The 19,107-nt window shown below is 43.6% G+C and overlaps 2 protein-coding genes across 2 annotated transcripts; both read left to right on the top strand.

Annotated features, from left to right (window-relative positions):
* Window positions 1–2,494: 2,494 nt before the first annotated feature.
* LOC144050316 (G-protein coupled receptor 151) lies at window positions 2,495–6,477 on the top strand. The gene has a single exon (XM_077563456.1). It carries the CDS (start codon window positions 3,844–3,846, stop codon window positions 5,008–5,010), a length of 1,167 nt encoding a protein of 388 aa, XP_077419582.1. The 5' UTR covers window positions 2,495–3,843; the 3' UTR covers window positions 5,011–6,477.
* A 6,241-nt stretch (window positions 6,478–12,718) lies between these two features.
* mavs (mitochondrial antiviral signaling protein) lies at window positions 12,719–19,105 on the top strand. The gene is made up of 5 exons (XM_077560001.1): window positions 12,719–12,938; window positions 14,416–14,538; window positions 14,942–15,122; window positions 16,197–16,690; window positions 17,679–19,105. The coding sequence occupies exons 2-5, from the start codon at window positions 14,416–14,418 to the stop codon at window positions 18,144–18,146; spliced, it is 1,266 nt and encodes a 421-aa protein (XP_077416127.1). The 5' UTR covers window positions 12,719–12,938; the 3' UTR covers window positions 18,147–19,105.
* The last annotated feature ends 2 nt before the right edge of the window (window positions 19,106–19,107 follow it).

Genomic DNA, 19,107 nt, shown 5'->3' with positions numbered 1-19,107 from the left:
CTTCTTTCTACCGCACGAGGGCGCGCTCGATTCATATTCGGGTTGTTTTTACCGGCGTCACCAAGCCACCAAAATATTGGCCAGGCAATCAAATCAGTCAATGAATCAATCAGCAAGACTTTCTGGAGAAGACATTCAAAAGTGCCTTTTACGTGGAATGACACCTTTAGTGTTCAAAAGTGACGAAAATTGCCTGGCAACAGCTTTTGTCATTTGTTTAGTTTTGATTTAAAAAAAAAATCAGACGCACCAAAGTCCCCCCTCCGACAAACCCCCCCCCCCTCGTCGCTCCCCCCACGAGCCTGCCATGAATTATTTGCTGTTTTGCAGGCGGGAGGGGAGCTTGCCCTTTTGCTAAAGGCGGACGCTCATTTATCTCTTTGCGTGATGCCTGACAGGAAAAAAAAATGGAGATGGAGATGACGAGCATTTCTTTGGAATAAAAAAGTGACATTTTAATTTCCTCCTCTAAATTTGGTTGTCGTGGTAACCGGCGAGTTTGGGGGGAAGAAAACCGTTTGGCTGATAAAATCATGGGTGTTCAAACCATAATTAAAAAGTGTAGGTGTTCCCTGTTTAATTCCTTCACTGGGAAATGTATGGGTGTTGATCCTGGCACTGGAAAATGTGTGGGTGCTCAACCGGTTCACCAGTGAAAATGTGGGTTGCTGAGCCCATTGACTGGGAAAAGTGTGGGTAGCAAAGTCAACCCTCACATTGCAAAAAGATTCCAACACAGGAAAAGTGTGGATGTTGAACCATTTCTTGGACGAAACTATGGATTTTTTTAGGGGTGTGCAACACTTTCAATGGGAAAAGCGTGGGTGCTCAATATTTTTACTAGCAAAAGATTGGGTGTTTAACCTTTTCACTGTGAAAAGTGTGGATGCTCTGGGTGTTAAATCATTTCGCTGATAAAATGATGCTTTCATTCGAGAAAAATGTGGGTTTTGAACTTTTCACCGGGAAAAGTGTGGGTGTCAAAGTCAGACTACTATCTTTCATAGTCATAAAAAGCTTTTGTGTGTGTGTTTAGTTTGGACGTCCCTGTGGTGACAAAACTACTTAGTGCATGGACGTCCAACTCCAAAGGCAACATTACGACTTTCTCTTTCTCCTTTTTTTTTCTTTTTTTTTGTGTGTGTATCCCACATCCGTCCTCTTGTTGTTCAGCCTGCGGCAGGGAAGGAGGTCAGTGGGAGAATGAGGGAGGAGGCGATGAAGCGAGGGGGGGGAACAATCCCGTCCCCGCAATGTCCACATGGACGGACGTCTGCAAAAAATAGGTCTTTTGAACCTTTTAAGAAGTGTGTGGGTGTTGAAGCCTATCAATGGGAATAGTGTAGGTGTTGCGATGCCACCAAACTAGCTCACATTTCTCCCTTTTCACCTGGAAATATTTGGGTGTTAAACCTTGTCAAAACATGGGTTTGGAACCCTTTGACCGGGTTTAGTCAGGGTTGCACTTTTCCGAGCGTTATCACACCTTACACAACCGATGAGCTTCAATTACTGGCAGCCAATGCGGGTGTGGTGTGCGCCCCCCCCGCCCCTCGTGAATCGCATCAGGGCACCCTCGGCTCCGCACTCTCCTCGCCCTCCTCCCCCATCACGCCACTTAAGCGGCCCATGCGGTCGCCTAGCAACCGGCCGTCTCCGTTGAGGTGACAGCCTTTGAGTGGGCGCCCCCTCACCTCTGCGTGGCGTCCCGTCGCACCCGCGCGCACCCCAGATGCACTTGGAGTCAACACCTCGCCGTATGCGGTCCGTAACCGTGGCAACAGTCCTTCAGACAGCTGCTACATACGCAACCTTAAAGATGACGCTTGAAAGACTGCAAATGTCTTCCGACAAATGTCGCAATCTAGCGTCTGCGAGTCGGGAGTCGACCTCGCAACTCGATCAAGCGGCTTCCCTCGACTCAAATCAGAAAATTTCAAAGCAACAGCATCATAATTCCAAAGGTTGACGTTTAAATTTAACCCGTACTTTTCCGAATAAAAGGATTAAACAAACACTCTTCTCCTGCTGAAAAAGTTCAACTGTCACACTTTTGTGGTTGAAAGATTTTAATACCCATACTTTTACCAGCGAAAATGTTCAACACTTGCAATTTTTCCAAATGAAGGGTTTAACGGTACACCCACACTTTTACCAGTTAACGGGTTCAACACCCACACTTTTCACAGTAAAAGGGTGTACCAGTTCACCCACACTTTTCCCAGTCAATGTGTTCAGCACCCATAGTTAAAGGGCTTAACGCTACACCCACACTTTTGCAAAAAAGGATTTAAAGGTACACCCACACTTTTCCTGTTGAAAGGGTTCAGCCCCCAAGAAAAAAAAGGGCGTTACGGTACACCCACACTTTTCGTGGCTAAATAGTTCAACGCCCACACTTATCCCAGTCAAAGGCTTTAACCCAGTGAAAGTGTGCAACAGCATCCTTCACAGCAAAAAAAAAAAGAGTTCCACACCCACGTTTTTTGGGGTTAAAGAGTTCAACACACACATTTTTCCCAGTAAAAGGGCTGCTACACCCACACTTTTCACAGTAAAAGGGTGTACCAGTTCACCCACACTTTTCCCAGTCAATGTGTTCAGCACCCATAGTTAAAGGGCTTAACGCTACACCCACACTTTTACCAATAAAAGGGCTTAACGCTACACCCACACTTTTGCAAAAAAGGATTTAAAGGTACACCCACACTTTTCCTGTTGAAAGGGTTCAGCCCCCACACTTTTTCCAAGAAAAAAAAGGGCGTTACGGTATACCCACACTTTTTCCAAGAAAAAAAAGGGCGTTACGGTACACCCACACTTTTCCCAGTCAATGTGTTCAGCACCCATAGTTAAAGGGCTTAACGCTACACCCACACTTTTACCAATAAAAGGGTTTAAGAGTACACCCACACTTTTGCAAAAAAGGATTTAAAGGTACACCCACACTTTTCCTGTTGAAAGGGTTCAGCCCCCACACTTTTTCCAAGAAAAAAAAGGGTGTTACGGTACACCCACACTTTTCGTGGCTAAATAGTTCAACGCCCACACTTATCCCAGTCAAAGGCTTTAACCCAGTGAAAGTGTGCAACAGCATCCTTCACAGCAAAAAAAAAAAAAGAGTTCCACACCCGCGTTTTTTGGGGTTAAAGAGTTCAACACACACATTTTTCCCAGTAAAAGGGCTGCTACACCCACACTTTTCCCAGTGAACGTATTCAATGCCCCACACTTTAACCAGTGAAAGTGTTCAACACCCGCGTGTGTTTTTTATGAGTCTTAAACACCCACATCTTTCCCAGCAAGCGTTTCATACCCTCATTTTCCCCAGTGAATGTGTTTAACACCCACACTTATCCCATGTAAAAGGCTTTAACAGACACAGTTGTCCCAGTGAATGTGCGCGGCAGACATATTTCCCAGCAAAACTTTTTTTTAGTTTGAGAGTTCAACACCCACACATTTCCTAGTTAAAGGGTTGGATGCTCACTTTTCTCACCAATGATGCATTTAACACCCACACATTTTCTGGTGTAAGGGTAATTCATCCATGCACACATTTGCCAATTTTCCCATTCCGTGAAATGGATGAACACCCGCACTTTTTCTGATGGTCAACGGGACCCAACCATCTTCATTTTGTCTGCTGAATAAAGGCTGGATGCTAAGTGTGCGTGACGTCATGACTTGCCCGCCCACCGCAATGACGCACGCGCTCACCAGCACGCAAATGGCGTCACGCTGCGGTGCGCTCCCATCCGGGCAGCGCCGTAAATAGTCCAAGTTCGCCCGCCTCAAGCTCAGACGCGCGCTCGCACCCGCTCGGCCGAACCTTTGGAAGAAATGGATTCCGATCCAAACGGGACTTTCGTGGACTTCGCGGGGGGCGTCCAGCTCCTCGACGGGGAGGACATCCGGACGTCCGTGCCGGCGTTGCTGCTCGGCATGTGCGTGTCGGGCGCCGCGGGCAACCTCCTGGTGCTGCTCGTCTTCGCGCGCGACTACCGCGCGGGTCGAGGGTCCGAGGCGAAGGCTCTGCTGGCCTCGGTGGCCGCCACGGACGCGCTCATCCTGGTGCTGTGCGCCCCGGTGCGCGCGCTCGCCGCCTACAAGCAAGCCTGGGTTCTCGGCCGCTTCGCGTGCGCCACCGCCGACTGGTTCCAGCACTCGTGCCTGGTGGCCAAGACGCTCCTGCTGGCGGTCAGCACCCGGGCCAAGCACACGACGGAGCGCGCCGCCGCCGCCGCCGCCGCCCCCCCGCAGCGCGGCTGGATCGCTTGGGCGGTGGCGCTGGTGTGGCTGCTGTCCATGATGCTGCCCATCCCGCAGATGCTGTTCGCCGCGTTGCAGGCGCGCGGCACGCACGGCGTGCTGGTGTGCGTGTCCCGCGTGCCGGCGTGCGCGTCGCACTTCATGGCTCTCTACTACAAGATCTACCCGACCGCCGCCTACGTGACCCCGGTGGTCTTCACGGTGGCCTACTACACCAAGAGCCTGCACCGGGCGCTCAATTACGCGCCGAGCCCGCGCCGCCACAGCAAAGTGACGCTGGTGCTGCTGTGCCTGAGCAGCACGCTGGGGCTCACGCTGCTGCCCGAGTGGGGTACCTTCACCTGGGTGCGGCTGGGCTACCACAAGCCCCCCGCGGGGGTGCTCCTGTGCGCGCAGGTGCTGGTGTACGCCTGCAGCGCGCTCTCGCCGGTGCTGCTGGTCGGCATGTACGACGACGTGCGTCGCGGCCTGGCCGCCCTCTGCGTGGCGGCCGCCTGCCGCGGGTCCAAGGCGGCGGTGGCGGCGGCGGCGGCGGCGGCGGTGGCGGCGGACGGAGCCCCCAAGACCACCGAGGGCAACGGGGCCGAGCTGGGCGGCGGCGTCGGGGCCAACGCGGTGCTCGCCAACGCCGAGAACACCTTCCCCGACGTGGAGCACTTTTGGACGGGGCGCAGGAACACGCAGGTGGAGGAGGAGCAGGACCCCGTCCCGTGGGAGAGAGAAGAGAAAATGCTCTAATGTCATCGGGCTTGTGCTTGTATATAAGATTTGTGGTTTGGCGAGAGGAAGTCATGATGTTCTGCAGGCTGCAGTCAGGGATGAATTGGAAGGAGGGGGACACGTCACGTTGTGTTTACAAATCATGATAAAAACAGTTTAGTATTTATTATTTATAAATTCATTAAAATATATATATTGTCACATTCACTATAGGCTAAAGCAACATTTATTTATTTTTAAATGTGCTATATTCATTGTATTTGTTTTTAAACATTAACAATAGTTATGTGATGATGAGAATAATAATGATAATAATCATTTCACAGTATTGTTTAATATTTTTCATCTAAAACTGCTATTTTGTAATATTCAATACTTTTTAATTGAATTTTTTTTTGGGGAATTCTTGTGAAAAAAACGACATATTTATTAAATTTTTGGACATCATCACCGAATCAACATATTATTTATGTATTTATTTATTTATTTAAACGTGTTGTCCTGTAACAGTCAACTTTTTTTAAGTTGGGTTTCATGGAGCATTCTATAGTCATGTTTTATCTATTTTTTATTTAAAATCTGTGATTTTATGGACTGTTCACTTTAATTTGTGTAATATTGCTTTTGATATACTGTAACTTTAACAAATCGAGAAAATAGTGCAAGGGATAATGTTGAGCATCAAGCATTTTTTGTTACAATTTTATTCATTTGAATTAAAAAAAGATGTCAAATTTCTTCTTGTCGCAATGAACATTTTTTAGTTGATATTTTAGATTTATTAAAAGTTCTTTGAGTTTCTTCTGTCAAAAGATTCTGGACAGCTCCGTTGTACATGACGTGTGTTGACAAAGACTACATTTGTGCAAATTGCAGCCTACTAAAAGGCTCAACGCGGATGATAAACAAAACATGATCAGCTAGATGGACTCATCTCAATCTCAAGCCAGCGAGATTAGCTCACCTTTTAATCACAGATCAAAAGACAATCCAATCTTCTTCAGATATGGAAATATATCACATCTCGTTGCATTCGCCGCTAATCCGCGCTGGTGCTGGATGCTTGGGTGGGTCCAAATCGCGATTACATGACAGGAGCGAGGCAGCTGTAGCTCGAGAAAAAAGAAGAAGTCAGTAGTTCAACGTGTGCCCCTTTTTTTATCGCGACTTTTACACGATAGTTGTAAACTCACGTCAAGCGTTGCTGTCGTAGCTTCTGCGTATTCTTGCCAATCCGAATGCAACATACGTTAGTGTCGAGTGTGTAAAACCTGTATTATGATTACTGTTGTTAAGAACATTTCAGAAGTTTTTCACGCTTCAAAAGTGTGCTATGAGTGGTTTTGATACATGCTTATAATGTATATGTTAATACGTCCGGCTGCTTGTCACAAGCATGGAAAATTTTGCTGAATAAAAGGATGAAAAGATGCGAATGCAAGTGTTTGATTTACTTTCATGTGTTGGGTTAACTCTCTGTCAGGGAACCCAATTTGGTACCTTCAATTATATGTTGGAGTATTTGGCTAGTTGAAACATGGTGAAATCCTTAAAAGTATTTAAAAAAATTATGCTATTCCTAGTGTTTGATTTACTTTCATGTGTTGGGTTAACTCGCTGTCAGGGAACCCAATTTGGTACCTTCAATTATATGCTGGAGTATTTGGCTAGTTGACACCTGGTAAAATCCTTAAAAGTATTTAAAAAAATTATGCTATTCCTAGTGTTTGATTTACTTTCATGTGTTGGGTTAACTCTCTGTCAGGGAACCCAATTTGGTACCTTCAATTATATGTTGGAGTATTTGGCTAGTTGAAACATGGTGAAATCCTTAAAAGTATTTAAAAAAATTATGCTATTCCTAGTGTTTGATTTACTTTCATGTGTTGGGTTAACTCGCTGTCAGGGAACCCAATTTGGTACCTTCAATTATATGCTGGAGTATTTGGCTAGTTGACACTTGGTAAAATCCTTAAAAGTATGACAAAAATTATGCTAATCCAAGTGTTTGATTTACTTTCATGTGTTGGGTTAACTCGCTGTCAGGGAACCCAATTTGGTACCTTCAATTATATGCTGGAGTATTTGGCTAGTTGAAACATGGTGAAATCCTTAAAAGTATTTAAAAAAATTATGCTATTCCTAGTGTTTGATTTACTTTCATGTGTTGGGTTAACTCGCTGTCAGGGAACCCAATTTGGTACCTTCAATTATATGTTGGAGTATTTGGCTAGTTGAAACATGGTGAAATCCTTAAAAGTATTTAAAAAAATTATGCTATTCCTAGTGTTTGATTTACTTTCATGTGTTGGGTTAACTCGCTGTCAGGGAACCCAATTTGGTACCTTCAATTATATGCTGGAGTATTTGGCTAGTTGACACTTGGTAAAATCCTTAAAAGTATGACAAAAATTATGCTATTCCTAGTGTTTGATTTACTTTCATGTGTTGGGTTAACTCACTGTCAGGGAACCCAATTTGGTACCTTCAATTATATGCTGGAGTATTTGGCTAGTTGAAACATGGTAAAATCCTTAAAAGTATGAAAAAATTATGCTAATCCAAGTGTTTGATTTACTTTCATGTGTTGGGTTAACTCGCTGTCAGGGAACCCAATTTGGTACCTTCAATTATATGCTGGAGTATTTGGCTAGTTGAAACATGGTGAAATCCTTAAAAGTATTTAAAAAAATTATGCTATTCCTAGTGTTTGATTTACTTTCATGTGTTGGGTTAACTCGCTGTCAGGGAACCCAATTTGGTACCTTCAATTATATGTTGGAGTATTTGGCTAGTTGAAACATGGTGAAATCCTTAAAAGTATTTAAAAAAATTATGCTATTCCTAGTGTTTGATTTACTTTCATGTGTTGGGTTAACTCGCTGTCAGGGAACCCAATTTGGTACCTTCAATTATATGCTGGAGTATTTGGCTAGTTGACACTTGGTAAAATCCTTAAAAGTATGACAAAAATTATGCTATTCCTAGTGTTTGATTTACTTTCATGTGTTGGGTTAACTCGCTGTCAGGGAACCCAATTTGGTACCTTCAATTATATGCTGGAGTATTTGGCTAGTTGAAACATGGTAAAATCCTTAAAAGTATGAAAAAATTATGCTAATCCAAGTGTTTGATTTACTTTCATCTGTTGGGTTAACTCGCTGTCAGGGAACCCAATTTGGTACCTTCAATTATATGATGGAGTATTTGGCTAGTTGACACTTGGTAAAATTCTTAAAAGTATGAAAAAATTATGCTAATCCAAGTGTTTGATTTACTTCTTGTGTTGGGTTAACTTGCTGTCAGGGAACCCAATTTGGTACCTTCAATTATATGCTGGAGTATTTGGCTAGTTGAAACATGGTGAAATCCTTAAAAGTATTTTAAAAAATTATGCTATTCCTAGTGTTTGATTTACTTTCATGTGTTGGGTTAACTTGCTGTCAGGGAACCCAATTTGGTACCTTCAATTATATGATGGAGTATTTGGCTAGTTGACACCTGGTAAAATCCTTAAAAGTATGAAAAAATTATGCTAATCCAAGTGTTTGATTTACTTTCATGTGTTGGGTTAACTCGCTGTCAGGGAACCCAATTTGGTACCTTCAATTATATGATGGAGTATTTGGCTAGTTGAAACATGGTGAAATCCTTAAAAGTATTTAAAAAAAATTATGCTATTCCTAGTGTTTGATTTACTTTCATGTGTTGGGTTAACTCGCTGTCAGGGAACCCAATTTGGTACCTTCAATTATATGATGGAGTATTTGGCTAGTTGACACCTGGTAAAATCCTTAAAAGTATGAAAAAATTATGCTAATCCAAGTGTTTGATTTACTTTCATGTGTTGGGTTAACTCGCTGTCAGGGAACCCAATTTGGTACCTTCAATTATATGCTGGAGTATTTGGCTAATTGACACTTGGCAAAAACTGAATGGAAGGATTTTGCAACTCTGTAAATGTTACATGAAAGTAATTTTAAAAATAAGTATTTTACACGTCTTTGTGTTATTACGTATCCTGGTTAACTCTCAAACAGGGAACCCTTTTTTGTAACTCAAGTTTCATGCGGCAATATCTGGCTCGCTGACAGTTGACACATGCTGAAACTGTTACAAAAAATACAGATGCTCTGAAAGTATATTTGTCGGGTTAACTCGCAGTCATGGAACCAAATTAGCTGTATTATGCTGGAGTGTTTGTTCACTTGACACATGGTAAATCTACTAAAACTACAAAAATGAGGATTTAAAAAAAAGAAGTGTTCTTAAAGGGTTAACCTGTAAAAATGGGTCAGCATGGCGTCTTCCCGCCGCTAACCTTTCTTGGGCTGTAAAAGGGAGGGGAAAAAAACACAAGCTTTTAGTGGTTTTGTGTTTGGCAGGCGAGTGTTGAGCCCCGTGGCAGCGTCGCGGTGGCTTTGACATTTTCCCAGTCTTGAGTGAAAGGAAAGGTTACAGGTGGAGAAGGAGTTAGGCGGAATTCATAACCCAAAAAAAAAAATCCTTCTGAAAAGCTCTTGACCGTGATTGTGTGGCGATACATCATTTATTCATCGACAGTATGGACGGTTGCTGCGAGCGTCTGCCCTCGGGGTCGCTGCCGCCTCACTTTATTATTCTCTCCGGTTCTACACTCCACACATGCTACACTCCATCATCAGCCATTTGCTAGTTGACGTGTGCTAAAAAAAATTCATTAAAAAAAAAGGTGAACATATGAACAAAACAATGATTTGACAAGTCTTTCAATCATTATGTTTGCTGGGCTAACTCAAGAGCAGGGAACCATAGTTGGTAGCGGAAGTGTTCATGCTAAGGTACGCTTTATTCTGGAATATTTAACTTGTTGACACAAGATAAAACTGTGAAAAGTATGTGTACTGCCCTCTTGTGGGGAAAGTGGTGTTTGCGACATTGTATGTTTTGACCCTCGGATGCTACCGTCGCGCATCGTACGCCAAGCAATACTCCGACACGGCTCCACAGCTAATCCAGTGGTGAAGCCTAAAGTGTCATTTTGGCTCCAGAAATATATCTGTATTTTATTTTGAGGAGTTTTGTGGCTTGACCTAGCTTATTGAATCGGATGTTTGAATTGTGTATTAAGTTCCAATGTGACAAAAGTTACTAGTTAGCGTAGCATTTCCATGGTAGTGCCCATGTAAATTAGCATTATGCTAACGGTTAAAAAAAAAACGCTCTCGTTTTTTTAGGGTTTACAGCTAATTTTAGTAAATGATGCAAATTTATATTGTTTCAAACCTTAAATACAATTATTGTAATGTCCCGCTATGTTTTGTATGTTAGGGTTTCATCCAGTAAATTACCAAAACAGCAAGCGGCTTCCTGGCCTTTATTGGAAAAGCTGTTAGCGATCTGTACAGCTAGTTCCTAAACACTAGTCAAGTCAAGACAGAATAGTATGAACAAAATAATGATTTTAGCAAGCCTTTGAGTCATTACATTTGTTGGAACCTTATTTGGTCACGCAAGCTTTGTGATGCAATATTTGGCTGCAAATGTACCAAATATAGTTCAAGTCGACACACGTGCTTGGTTAGCTCGCCTGCAGGGAACCGTTTTTGGTTATTTATGTCTTATGCTTCGTGTTTGGTTACTTGACACATGGTCAAATGTGTCCATCTGCACTGCGAAGCGCCGTCCGGCGTCCGTCCAAAGAGTTCTGAAGCGTTTGGCTGAATATGAACAGATAATGAGATTGCTCGAAACATTTCCAAATGACTCCCGCTGCTTTTGTCAGCAGTTATGTCACCAATAAATACAACTTGGCAGCCATGCATCCTCACCTGGCCATGGCACTCGCGCCACCGCCGCCGCCTCTTGGCAGGCCGAATAGGCTCAGGTTCAAAGAAAAAACGAACGATGGCTAGCCAGCACTTATGCAACGATTGTTCCATTTGCAATAATGTGGACATTAGTCCATCTGCTGCGAGGGTCAAAGGTCCTGTTATCCAAGCTAATGTATATATTGTGATGCTACAAAGCTAGAATGCGGCGTCCCTTCCGCTTCACTTGCTAACAAAACGATGAATGGAAGAAAAAAAAAAACGTGCCTTTAGGGGGCAGGTCCAGTGTGGCATCTTTACAATAACTCCCGAGTTGCTATTTTGGTGCAGGCTGTGGGGAATTGTTGTGGTACGGAATATTAGCTTTAGCGGCTTCAGGCTGAAAGGCAGCGAGTTTAGTTGCGGTCTGGCCGGCAAGGCAGGAACGGTCTGAAAAATATTTCCGAAATGTAAAAAAGAAAAAGGAAAGCACTTTGGAATTTGAAGAATGATACGCTTTTATTTCCACGTCGCAGCTGCTTTGGACTTTCTTGGCCGGCGTCGCACTCATGCGTGATGACGCGTCGTCGCCCCGAGCTCTTCATGGGTCCTGTCCCGCTAAGGTTTTTTTGTTTGCTTGTTTTTTCTTCTTCCGTTAACTAGGACACGACAACAAATGTTTGCTTTTTACCCCAAAAGCGATTTGGAGGATTCTGGGTCAAGGCACCTTGCCATTGTAGGTGTTTTTTTTTTTTGAAAAATACACACTCACATACTAAAAACGTTTTATTTAATTATTTATTTTTGGTCCCACTTCTGACACCAAAATGTTAAGGATGTTTTTGACACCATTTGTTTGAGAATACTTTTGAGTGGGAGTACCGCAGGGCCCAACAGATGTCATCATGGGTTACAATCCCACTTCTGACACCATTTGTCCCAGGAATAGCATCATCAACCGGAATTCCAACTAGAGCCCCCACTAGATTGAAAATCATTTAGATGAAAAATTTATGTACTGACCATTTCATGTACACTACAGGAGTGACAAGAGTTGACCTTGCACTTCTGACACCATTTTTCTGAGGAATGGTACCCTCAACTGAGAATGTTCCTGCTTTTAGAAATTCTTCTACAAATGGACTTCAAGCGTTAAATAAAATGCCACTCGGCAGGGAAAAGCAAAGCTGTCTTAATTGGAGGCTTCCTTCCAAAGGGCACATATCATCATCAACATCATCATCATCATCATCATCATCATGAATGACATTTACATTGCACCTCTCGGCCATCTTTGATCATGGCACTAAACAAACATCCTGCCCGGTGACGTCACCCTACTTCCCCCTAATCCTCCCACGGTTCAGATTGCTCATGAGGATCCTGTTTCTTGCTCTTTTTTCATTCCTATCAATACTACAGTGTGGACATGGCGCCATCGTGTGGTTACAGGAGACCACTGCAGACACCTCGGGCATATTACATTTAATTTGTAACTTGGCATCATTGTTTATTTGTCTGCAATCACTTTATGGGGCGAAAATTGGGTATTTTGCTATTTTTTTAAATTTAATATGTGATGCAATAATATTTAATTTATACGTTTAATTTATTTTTTATTTTATTAAACAAGTAAACAGTTCAGATTTCAACCACACATACAGTTAGTTTAAGTGTATGTAGAATGGTTGAGATTTTGTACATTTCATTTTCTTTAAATGATTTGTAGGCTCTCAATGAGGATATAATGGAGCAATGGTTGGAAAACAAGTGATTAAGGTTATGGTTTTTAATGAAAACAACATATTCATTCGTGAGTGTGTTTTTATACTGTGCCTCATCCTTGTCCGTGTGCTCGGATTATCTTGACGGGATTAGAGACAGATGTAAAGCAGAAATCGAGATCAAATCTAATCCTGACGGGAGAGCGTTGACATTGGATTAGGAGCCCTCAAACCACGCCTCCTGCCACATTCACCCCTCGCTGATTGGTCCTCGCCTAGACGGGCCGGCTTCTTCGTCCAATGAGAAGGCGCGGAGGGTGGTGCCGGGGCAGATGTGCGTGGAAAGGAGCAGCGTGTGTGCTGGTCGGCTTTAGTGCGGGATTTTGTCTTCAGGTGACACTCGGCGAGCAGCAGCAGCCCACGCACACCAAAGGTGAGTTTGGAACTCGTCATCGAGCGACTTTTCACGCCGTTTGCTCCTCGTCGCGTCGAAGAAATGACGTTTTATTCCCGCGACTGCAGCAGTTGAAGCTCTGTGGCGCCAGGAGCTTCATGTTGACCTAGAAACTCTTCAAAAATAAAAAATATAGTCCCAAATTAAATTTAAAGGCGAGTTTTCACACACTTGAGTATCGGTGTGAGTCATTCATGTGCTACTAAACGGGTTTAAGAAGCGTTCGCTAGTGCTGGGCTATAATTATCTAGACTGTCAACCCGGTTTCCGTGTTGTTGTTTGTTCTAATAATACTAATAAAGTTACAGAGTGACAGTCATATGATCATAACACAAGAAGTGTTATTGGAATATCGCATAGAGGTCAACCGTCGCCCTTGTGTCAAGGAGCTGCCTGCCACACTTGCTTCCATGTGTGCTTCCTTGTTAATCTGCAATCTGTCATGCCAGCACAAGCACACACTCACTAACACACACACAAAGCTTTTTACACAACACACCTACCTCATTTGAGTGTGGCGACACCTGACCGACCGAGTCCAGGTGATCTGAGGCGATCCAGGCCCGTTCAGGCCCCAAAGTGACATTTGCCAGTGTTTGGTGCAAACAAACGCAAGTGGACACAACACAAAAAGGGAGCAAAAGGTGATTAATGAGTGACAGATTTGCCTTTTTTTCCCCTCTCGTAAATCACAAGTTAGACCTTGAAGTGTGCTAAAGTCCTTTTTTATTATTATTATGTTGTCATCAGTTTCAGTTTCTTCCTGTATGTAACATGCTCGCTTTTACTTTCATTTTCACTTTCAGAGGGCTCCAAAAGTGAAACTTGAGGAAACAAATCCACCCACTACCGTCTTTGAGATAATTTTTGGGCAAATTTGTTCAGTTTTGTTCAGCAATGAATAACAAGGAAGCAGAAGATGAAAGTGAAAGTGAGAGTCTTTGTTTAAAATGGCCGCCGTGGTTTGGGACAAAACTGATGTAACGGTGCGACACTTCCTTGAGAGGATATTTGATTGGTCAAAAATGCAACAATAAGTGCTCTTAAAACTGCTGGGTAAAAAAATAGGGATCTTCAATACCACTTTTTTTCAGACCAATACAATTACGAGTATTCACATTCATAACATTAAATGTTATTTAACACAAGACCAAAAAATTGTGTACAAACAAAGACCTTTCTGACAGATGATGATTTGATGCGGCAAACTGCCGAGCTATAGCGCCAACTACTGGCGAGGAGGACTTACTGTCAGATTTTTTTTTTCGCCCCCTTAATGTGATGTCATCTTCAGTCGACAGCAGGTGACACAATGTGTTTTTCAAGTTATTAAATGAACGCGAAAAAGAATTAAAAGTAATTCCCTTTTTACTGGCTAAATGAGTCCAATAACTTTAAATATGACATCATTTCCCGTGTTTGTCTTCCCTTAACGACGTTGCTGTTTCCGTTCCAGATGTCGTTTGTTCAAGACAAGCTGTACGACGGCTACCTGCGCACCAACATGCCCACCATCGTCAGCTCTGTCAAAGCGCGAGAAATTATGGTCCACTTGCCGTGTCTGACCAGTCACGACCGGGTGAGACCCTCGTGTGCTGCCTCCCGTGCACCTTCCATAAATATACAATTGTTTTTGCATATATTTTTCAAAATGTTTGTTTGATTGTGTTATCTTAGTGGTATGTTGTAATGTGTCAGTGTGTAAAAACAAAACCAAAAAATTTGGCCTGATATCATTCAATGAAATCAACCGGCAGATTCATCGGTCCAGCCACACTCAAGGCTACTTTGTGCTGCTCTTACTGTATCAACAATTGTATATTTGTCATTACTAGGCGGCCCGATGTTTAGCATATTAGCAGCCAGGATGCTGCGTGATGAGATAGTGAAGCGGCATGTGGCTCGCTACCCAAGCTTCTTCCGGTACGTTGTGTTTGACCAAAACAATTGCATGTTTGCGACGTGCGCCGGCCGGCCGGCAGGAGACGATCGAGGCCAAGCGGGAGATGTGCGGCAACTTCAACGGGATGGTGCTGCTGCTGGACTGCCTGAAGAGGCGCGAGAGCTGGCCCGAGCACTTCATCCTAGCCCTGAAGCGGTGCGGGCACCCCACCATCGCCGCCGAGATCCAGGCCGAGTACGACAAGCTCAGAGACGCCGGCAGTAAGCCACTTTTAACTTTAACTTATTCCTCGTCTTTGCATTGACTTTGTGAGTTGCTGAGAGAAGCTAATAGCACAGATGTCCTTCGCTTTTGTCTTTTTCAATTAGGATCATACATGAACAATTCAAGTGTTTCAAAGAAATTTATTTGTCTTAATATTTTTTACATTTTAAAATGTACCAAAAATCGAATGATTGTCCTAATTGTGATTGCAATTATTACTAAATTAATCGTGATTAATATTGTTTTCATAATTGAGCAGCCCTACTTTTAATGGATTATAATTTTCAATATATACAATATGTATATGATGCATTCTATACCTTGGGCTAGCATGTGCAGGATTATTATTATTATTTTTTAACTTTGTGGATTATTTCAAATTTTATACTTAAATTGTGCAAGGCGTTTATCATTATTGTCGAGCAAAGCCACATCGCAATATTTATGTACATTGTGCGGACATGTGATCATCATGTGGGACTTTTTTTTCATTTAAACATTGTGAGTTAGTTCCAGTTTCCATCGTGCGAGTGCTTATTGTTAACTAAAAAGAGGAGAGACATTGCATTAAAAATAGGATGCTTAAATTCAGAGGTGGTGAATCCAGGTCCAAAAAGTAAAAACACTGCCACAGTTTGGCTTTAGCCCCTGATGCTAGCTAGCTAGCTAGCTAGCTAGCTCCCTACCAGGTAAACGAACACCATGGGAGCTAGCTAGCTAGCTAGCACCTAGGGCTAAAGACTTTTTTAATTTTTTAAATAACTTATTTAATAAAAAATCTTGTTTGGTCCAAATTAAACTTTTTTTTTTTTACAATTTAAGTGTTTCAACAACATTTATTTGACTTTAAATTTTTATGTTAAAACATTTTCTTGTTTTGTGCCAAAAAACAAATGATCATCCTAATCGTGATTTCAATTATTACCATTTAAGTATTAATAATCTTTGATTTTTGTTTACGATTATGCCAATTTTGTAATTGTGGAGTCTAATAATTGAAATTGTAATTGAATTTCAAGTGAGTCTGTTTTTGTGGATTAATTCATCTTGATTCATTTTCGTTTGTGCAGATTCCACGCCCAGCTCACCTCCGACCACCCAGGTTCAGGCTCACGTCCACCCGGCTCCGTCCGCCCCTCACCTCCCCGGACCCGGGTCCAGCAGCCCCAGCCAGGCTGCCGCTTCTCCCCCCTCCCCCCCCGAGCCGGAGGTCCCAACTCCTGCGCCCGAACCTCCGCTTGCCACCTCCGCCCCGGCGACGACGCCCCCGCCCTCGCTCTCGCCTCCGCAAGCAGAAGAGCAACCAGACCGGGATCACCCGGAACCGGAGGAAATGTCTGAATGCGACATCGAGGATGCCCGAGCAATGCCGGAAGAGGTTTCGTTCAACTGTGAGTCCGCTCAGGCTGCCGAAGCGCGCGACACGGCCGCGTCGTGCGATGCCATTGAAAGCCTGCCGGAAAGTCCCGTCGATTTGGATGTGGCTCCCTCGAGCCCCGAGAAGGCCCCTGTGCAGGAAACCGCCCCGCCTGTGGAGAAAGTCGATCCTGCCGATGTTACCCACGCCTCCTGAAGATATGTCAGAAGCTCCGCCTCCTGAAGCTATGTCAGAAGCTCCGCCTCCTGAAGCTATGTCAGAAGCTCCGCCTCCACAGGTGAGAAGCGAAAGGCAGCATAAGCATTACGTGACATCATTTTGTGACTTTGGAGGGAGTAACTAAGGGCTGAGCGATGAATTGGCCTGATGATTAAATCAGCCAATTATAGCCTTTCCAACATCGGTGGAAAATTGGCTGATTGTTTTTCTCTTTATGGACCTAATGGACGCAGATCTCATATTTTACTACATAGAAAACTATATCATCAATTTCAGGGCCTGGACTCTCTTCCAAAATGCTAATTGTGCTGACGTCAGTGAGCGACCTCCAGTTTGATTCATAACTTAACTCATTTGCTCCCAAAAACGTATAAATACATTCTATTTTAAATATTGCCATGCTCCCATATTTATGTTTTTTATGTTGTTGTTTTTTATGCTAGAACATACAGAAGGCTTTGGTGCTGCCTCTGATTTTAAGAGAACGCTTGAAGAAATGTTTTTTTTGTTATTACAAAAACGGCCAGCAGGTGGCAGCAGAGTATAAGAGATCAACCAGGGCCATGTTGCAAAAAGGTCTTTCCCCCACAGATTTTTGTGAATAATGATGAAACCTAGCTATATTCTAATGCTAATTGCTACAAAACGCAAACACTCACCTTTCTTTTGGTAGGTTCCATGTTTTTATAGCAATGAAACACAATATTCGGTGGGCCTTGCAAAATCAGTCAAATCCAGCAAAACACCCGGAGCGAAGGAGGTTGCTTTAGTGAAAATGGCTACGAATGAGTTCAAAACAACCTCTGCTGTTTTCATAAGATGGAGCGCAGGGGTGAGTAGATACAATGAAAACAGCAGAGGCCCCAAAATTGAACCCTGTGGAACGCCATACATTCCGTTATACATGCGAATTCGTACTGCACATAAATAACGTTGCTTCGTTTTCCACTTCCAGATCGTCGTCGAGAACTGTACGCAGACCGAAAATGCGCCCGCAAACCCCATCGTACCCGACGTGTCCCACCCGCCCTCAGTGTGCCAGAGCACGCCCCGCACGCTGACCAGCATCCTGCCGCAAGATGATCCGGCCAACAACGCCGCCGGATCCGGATCGTCGACAGCGCCGTACTCCGGTGACACAGACCGTCTGGAAATAAGCAAGGGCGGCGACGATGAGGACGAGACGCAGGTCAACGTGGTGCGCGTCTCCGAGCAGCCGTCCGTGCTGAACCTGGAAGGCCAGCGCGTGGTCAACGGCGCCGCCGCCAAAGAGGTCGCCGCCGTCCAGGAGCCCGCGTCGACGACTTTGTGCCCCGAACCTGAGAAGCCGGCCCCCCGCGGCATGCTGGGCGCCAAGTTGATGGCGACGGCGGTGGGAGTGGGCGCCTGCGCGCTGCTGTTGGCGTGGAAGTTGAAGCATTGAGGAGGAGAGCTTTAGTGTTAAGATAGTTTTTCCCAGCCAGTCTCTGTAAAGTGAAGATGAATGTCTTCTAAATTTGACACAGCACAGAGAAGTGTTGTTCAAAACTTGGACTTTGTCTTCATGACGTGTGCACCCGGGGCCATAGATGAGGCGCTCTAAAGCGGCCACACCAGTGGACTATCCAAAAGGAGTATGCATTTTTGGGCGTAGGCTTAGCTAGTTAGCTAGCTAGGTAACCGAATTGAACTAAATTGAAATTTTTAATTTGACTTATATTGGCAAAATTCAGATTGCACATTTTCAGAAATTATCGTCAACCTGTCAAATGATTTCAGTTTTCTAAATACATAAAATGTGTTTGAAGATAATGTGAGTGCTGAAAACATGCAAAGACTGAGAGCTCGGTTGTCAGGATTTTTGCGGGGCGGGGCTAGCCCTCCCTGACTAAAAAAAAAAATCTTGACAATTATGTTCTATGCAGCCACGCTAGTCTAAATATGATATTCTGGTTAATATTGCCTTAAAGGAAAATGAGTTGAGCAGAAAAATCCAACCGTTTTTATCCATCTCAGGGGCGGCCATTTTGCCACTGGCTGTCAACTGAAGATGACATCACAGTTGCTCAGTAATCAGACAGCGACCAATCACGGCTCACCTGTTTTCTAAAACTGAGCCGTGATTGGTTGTTACCTGAGCAATTGAATCAGCACTTTGTAGACACTATTTTTTTTTTATTTCTTGAACATACATTACTGTACGATGCTGGATACGCTCAATAGGTAACTTAAGAAGGCACTATATTATCTTTGTAATGTTTGTCATTCAGGCACTGGTACTCAAATGGGGAGATATGTGAGATTTAAAAAGTAATTTCCATGCAAAAAAAAAAAGTTTTTTGTAAATAGTGATGCATGTGACTTTAGGGCCTATATACTATAATAAAATTGTACCACACAATAGT

This window comes from Vanacampus margaritifer, chromosome 1 (genome assembly GCF_051991255.1).
Source record: "Vanacampus margaritifer isolate UIUO_Vmar chromosome 1, RoL_Vmar_1.0, whole genome shotgun sequence".
Classification (NCBI taxonomy): Eukaryota; Metazoa; Chordata; class Actinopteri; order Syngnathiformes; family Syngnathidae; genus Vanacampus; species Vanacampus margaritifer.
This window is presented reverse-complemented; position numbering and strand designations above follow the sequence as displayed.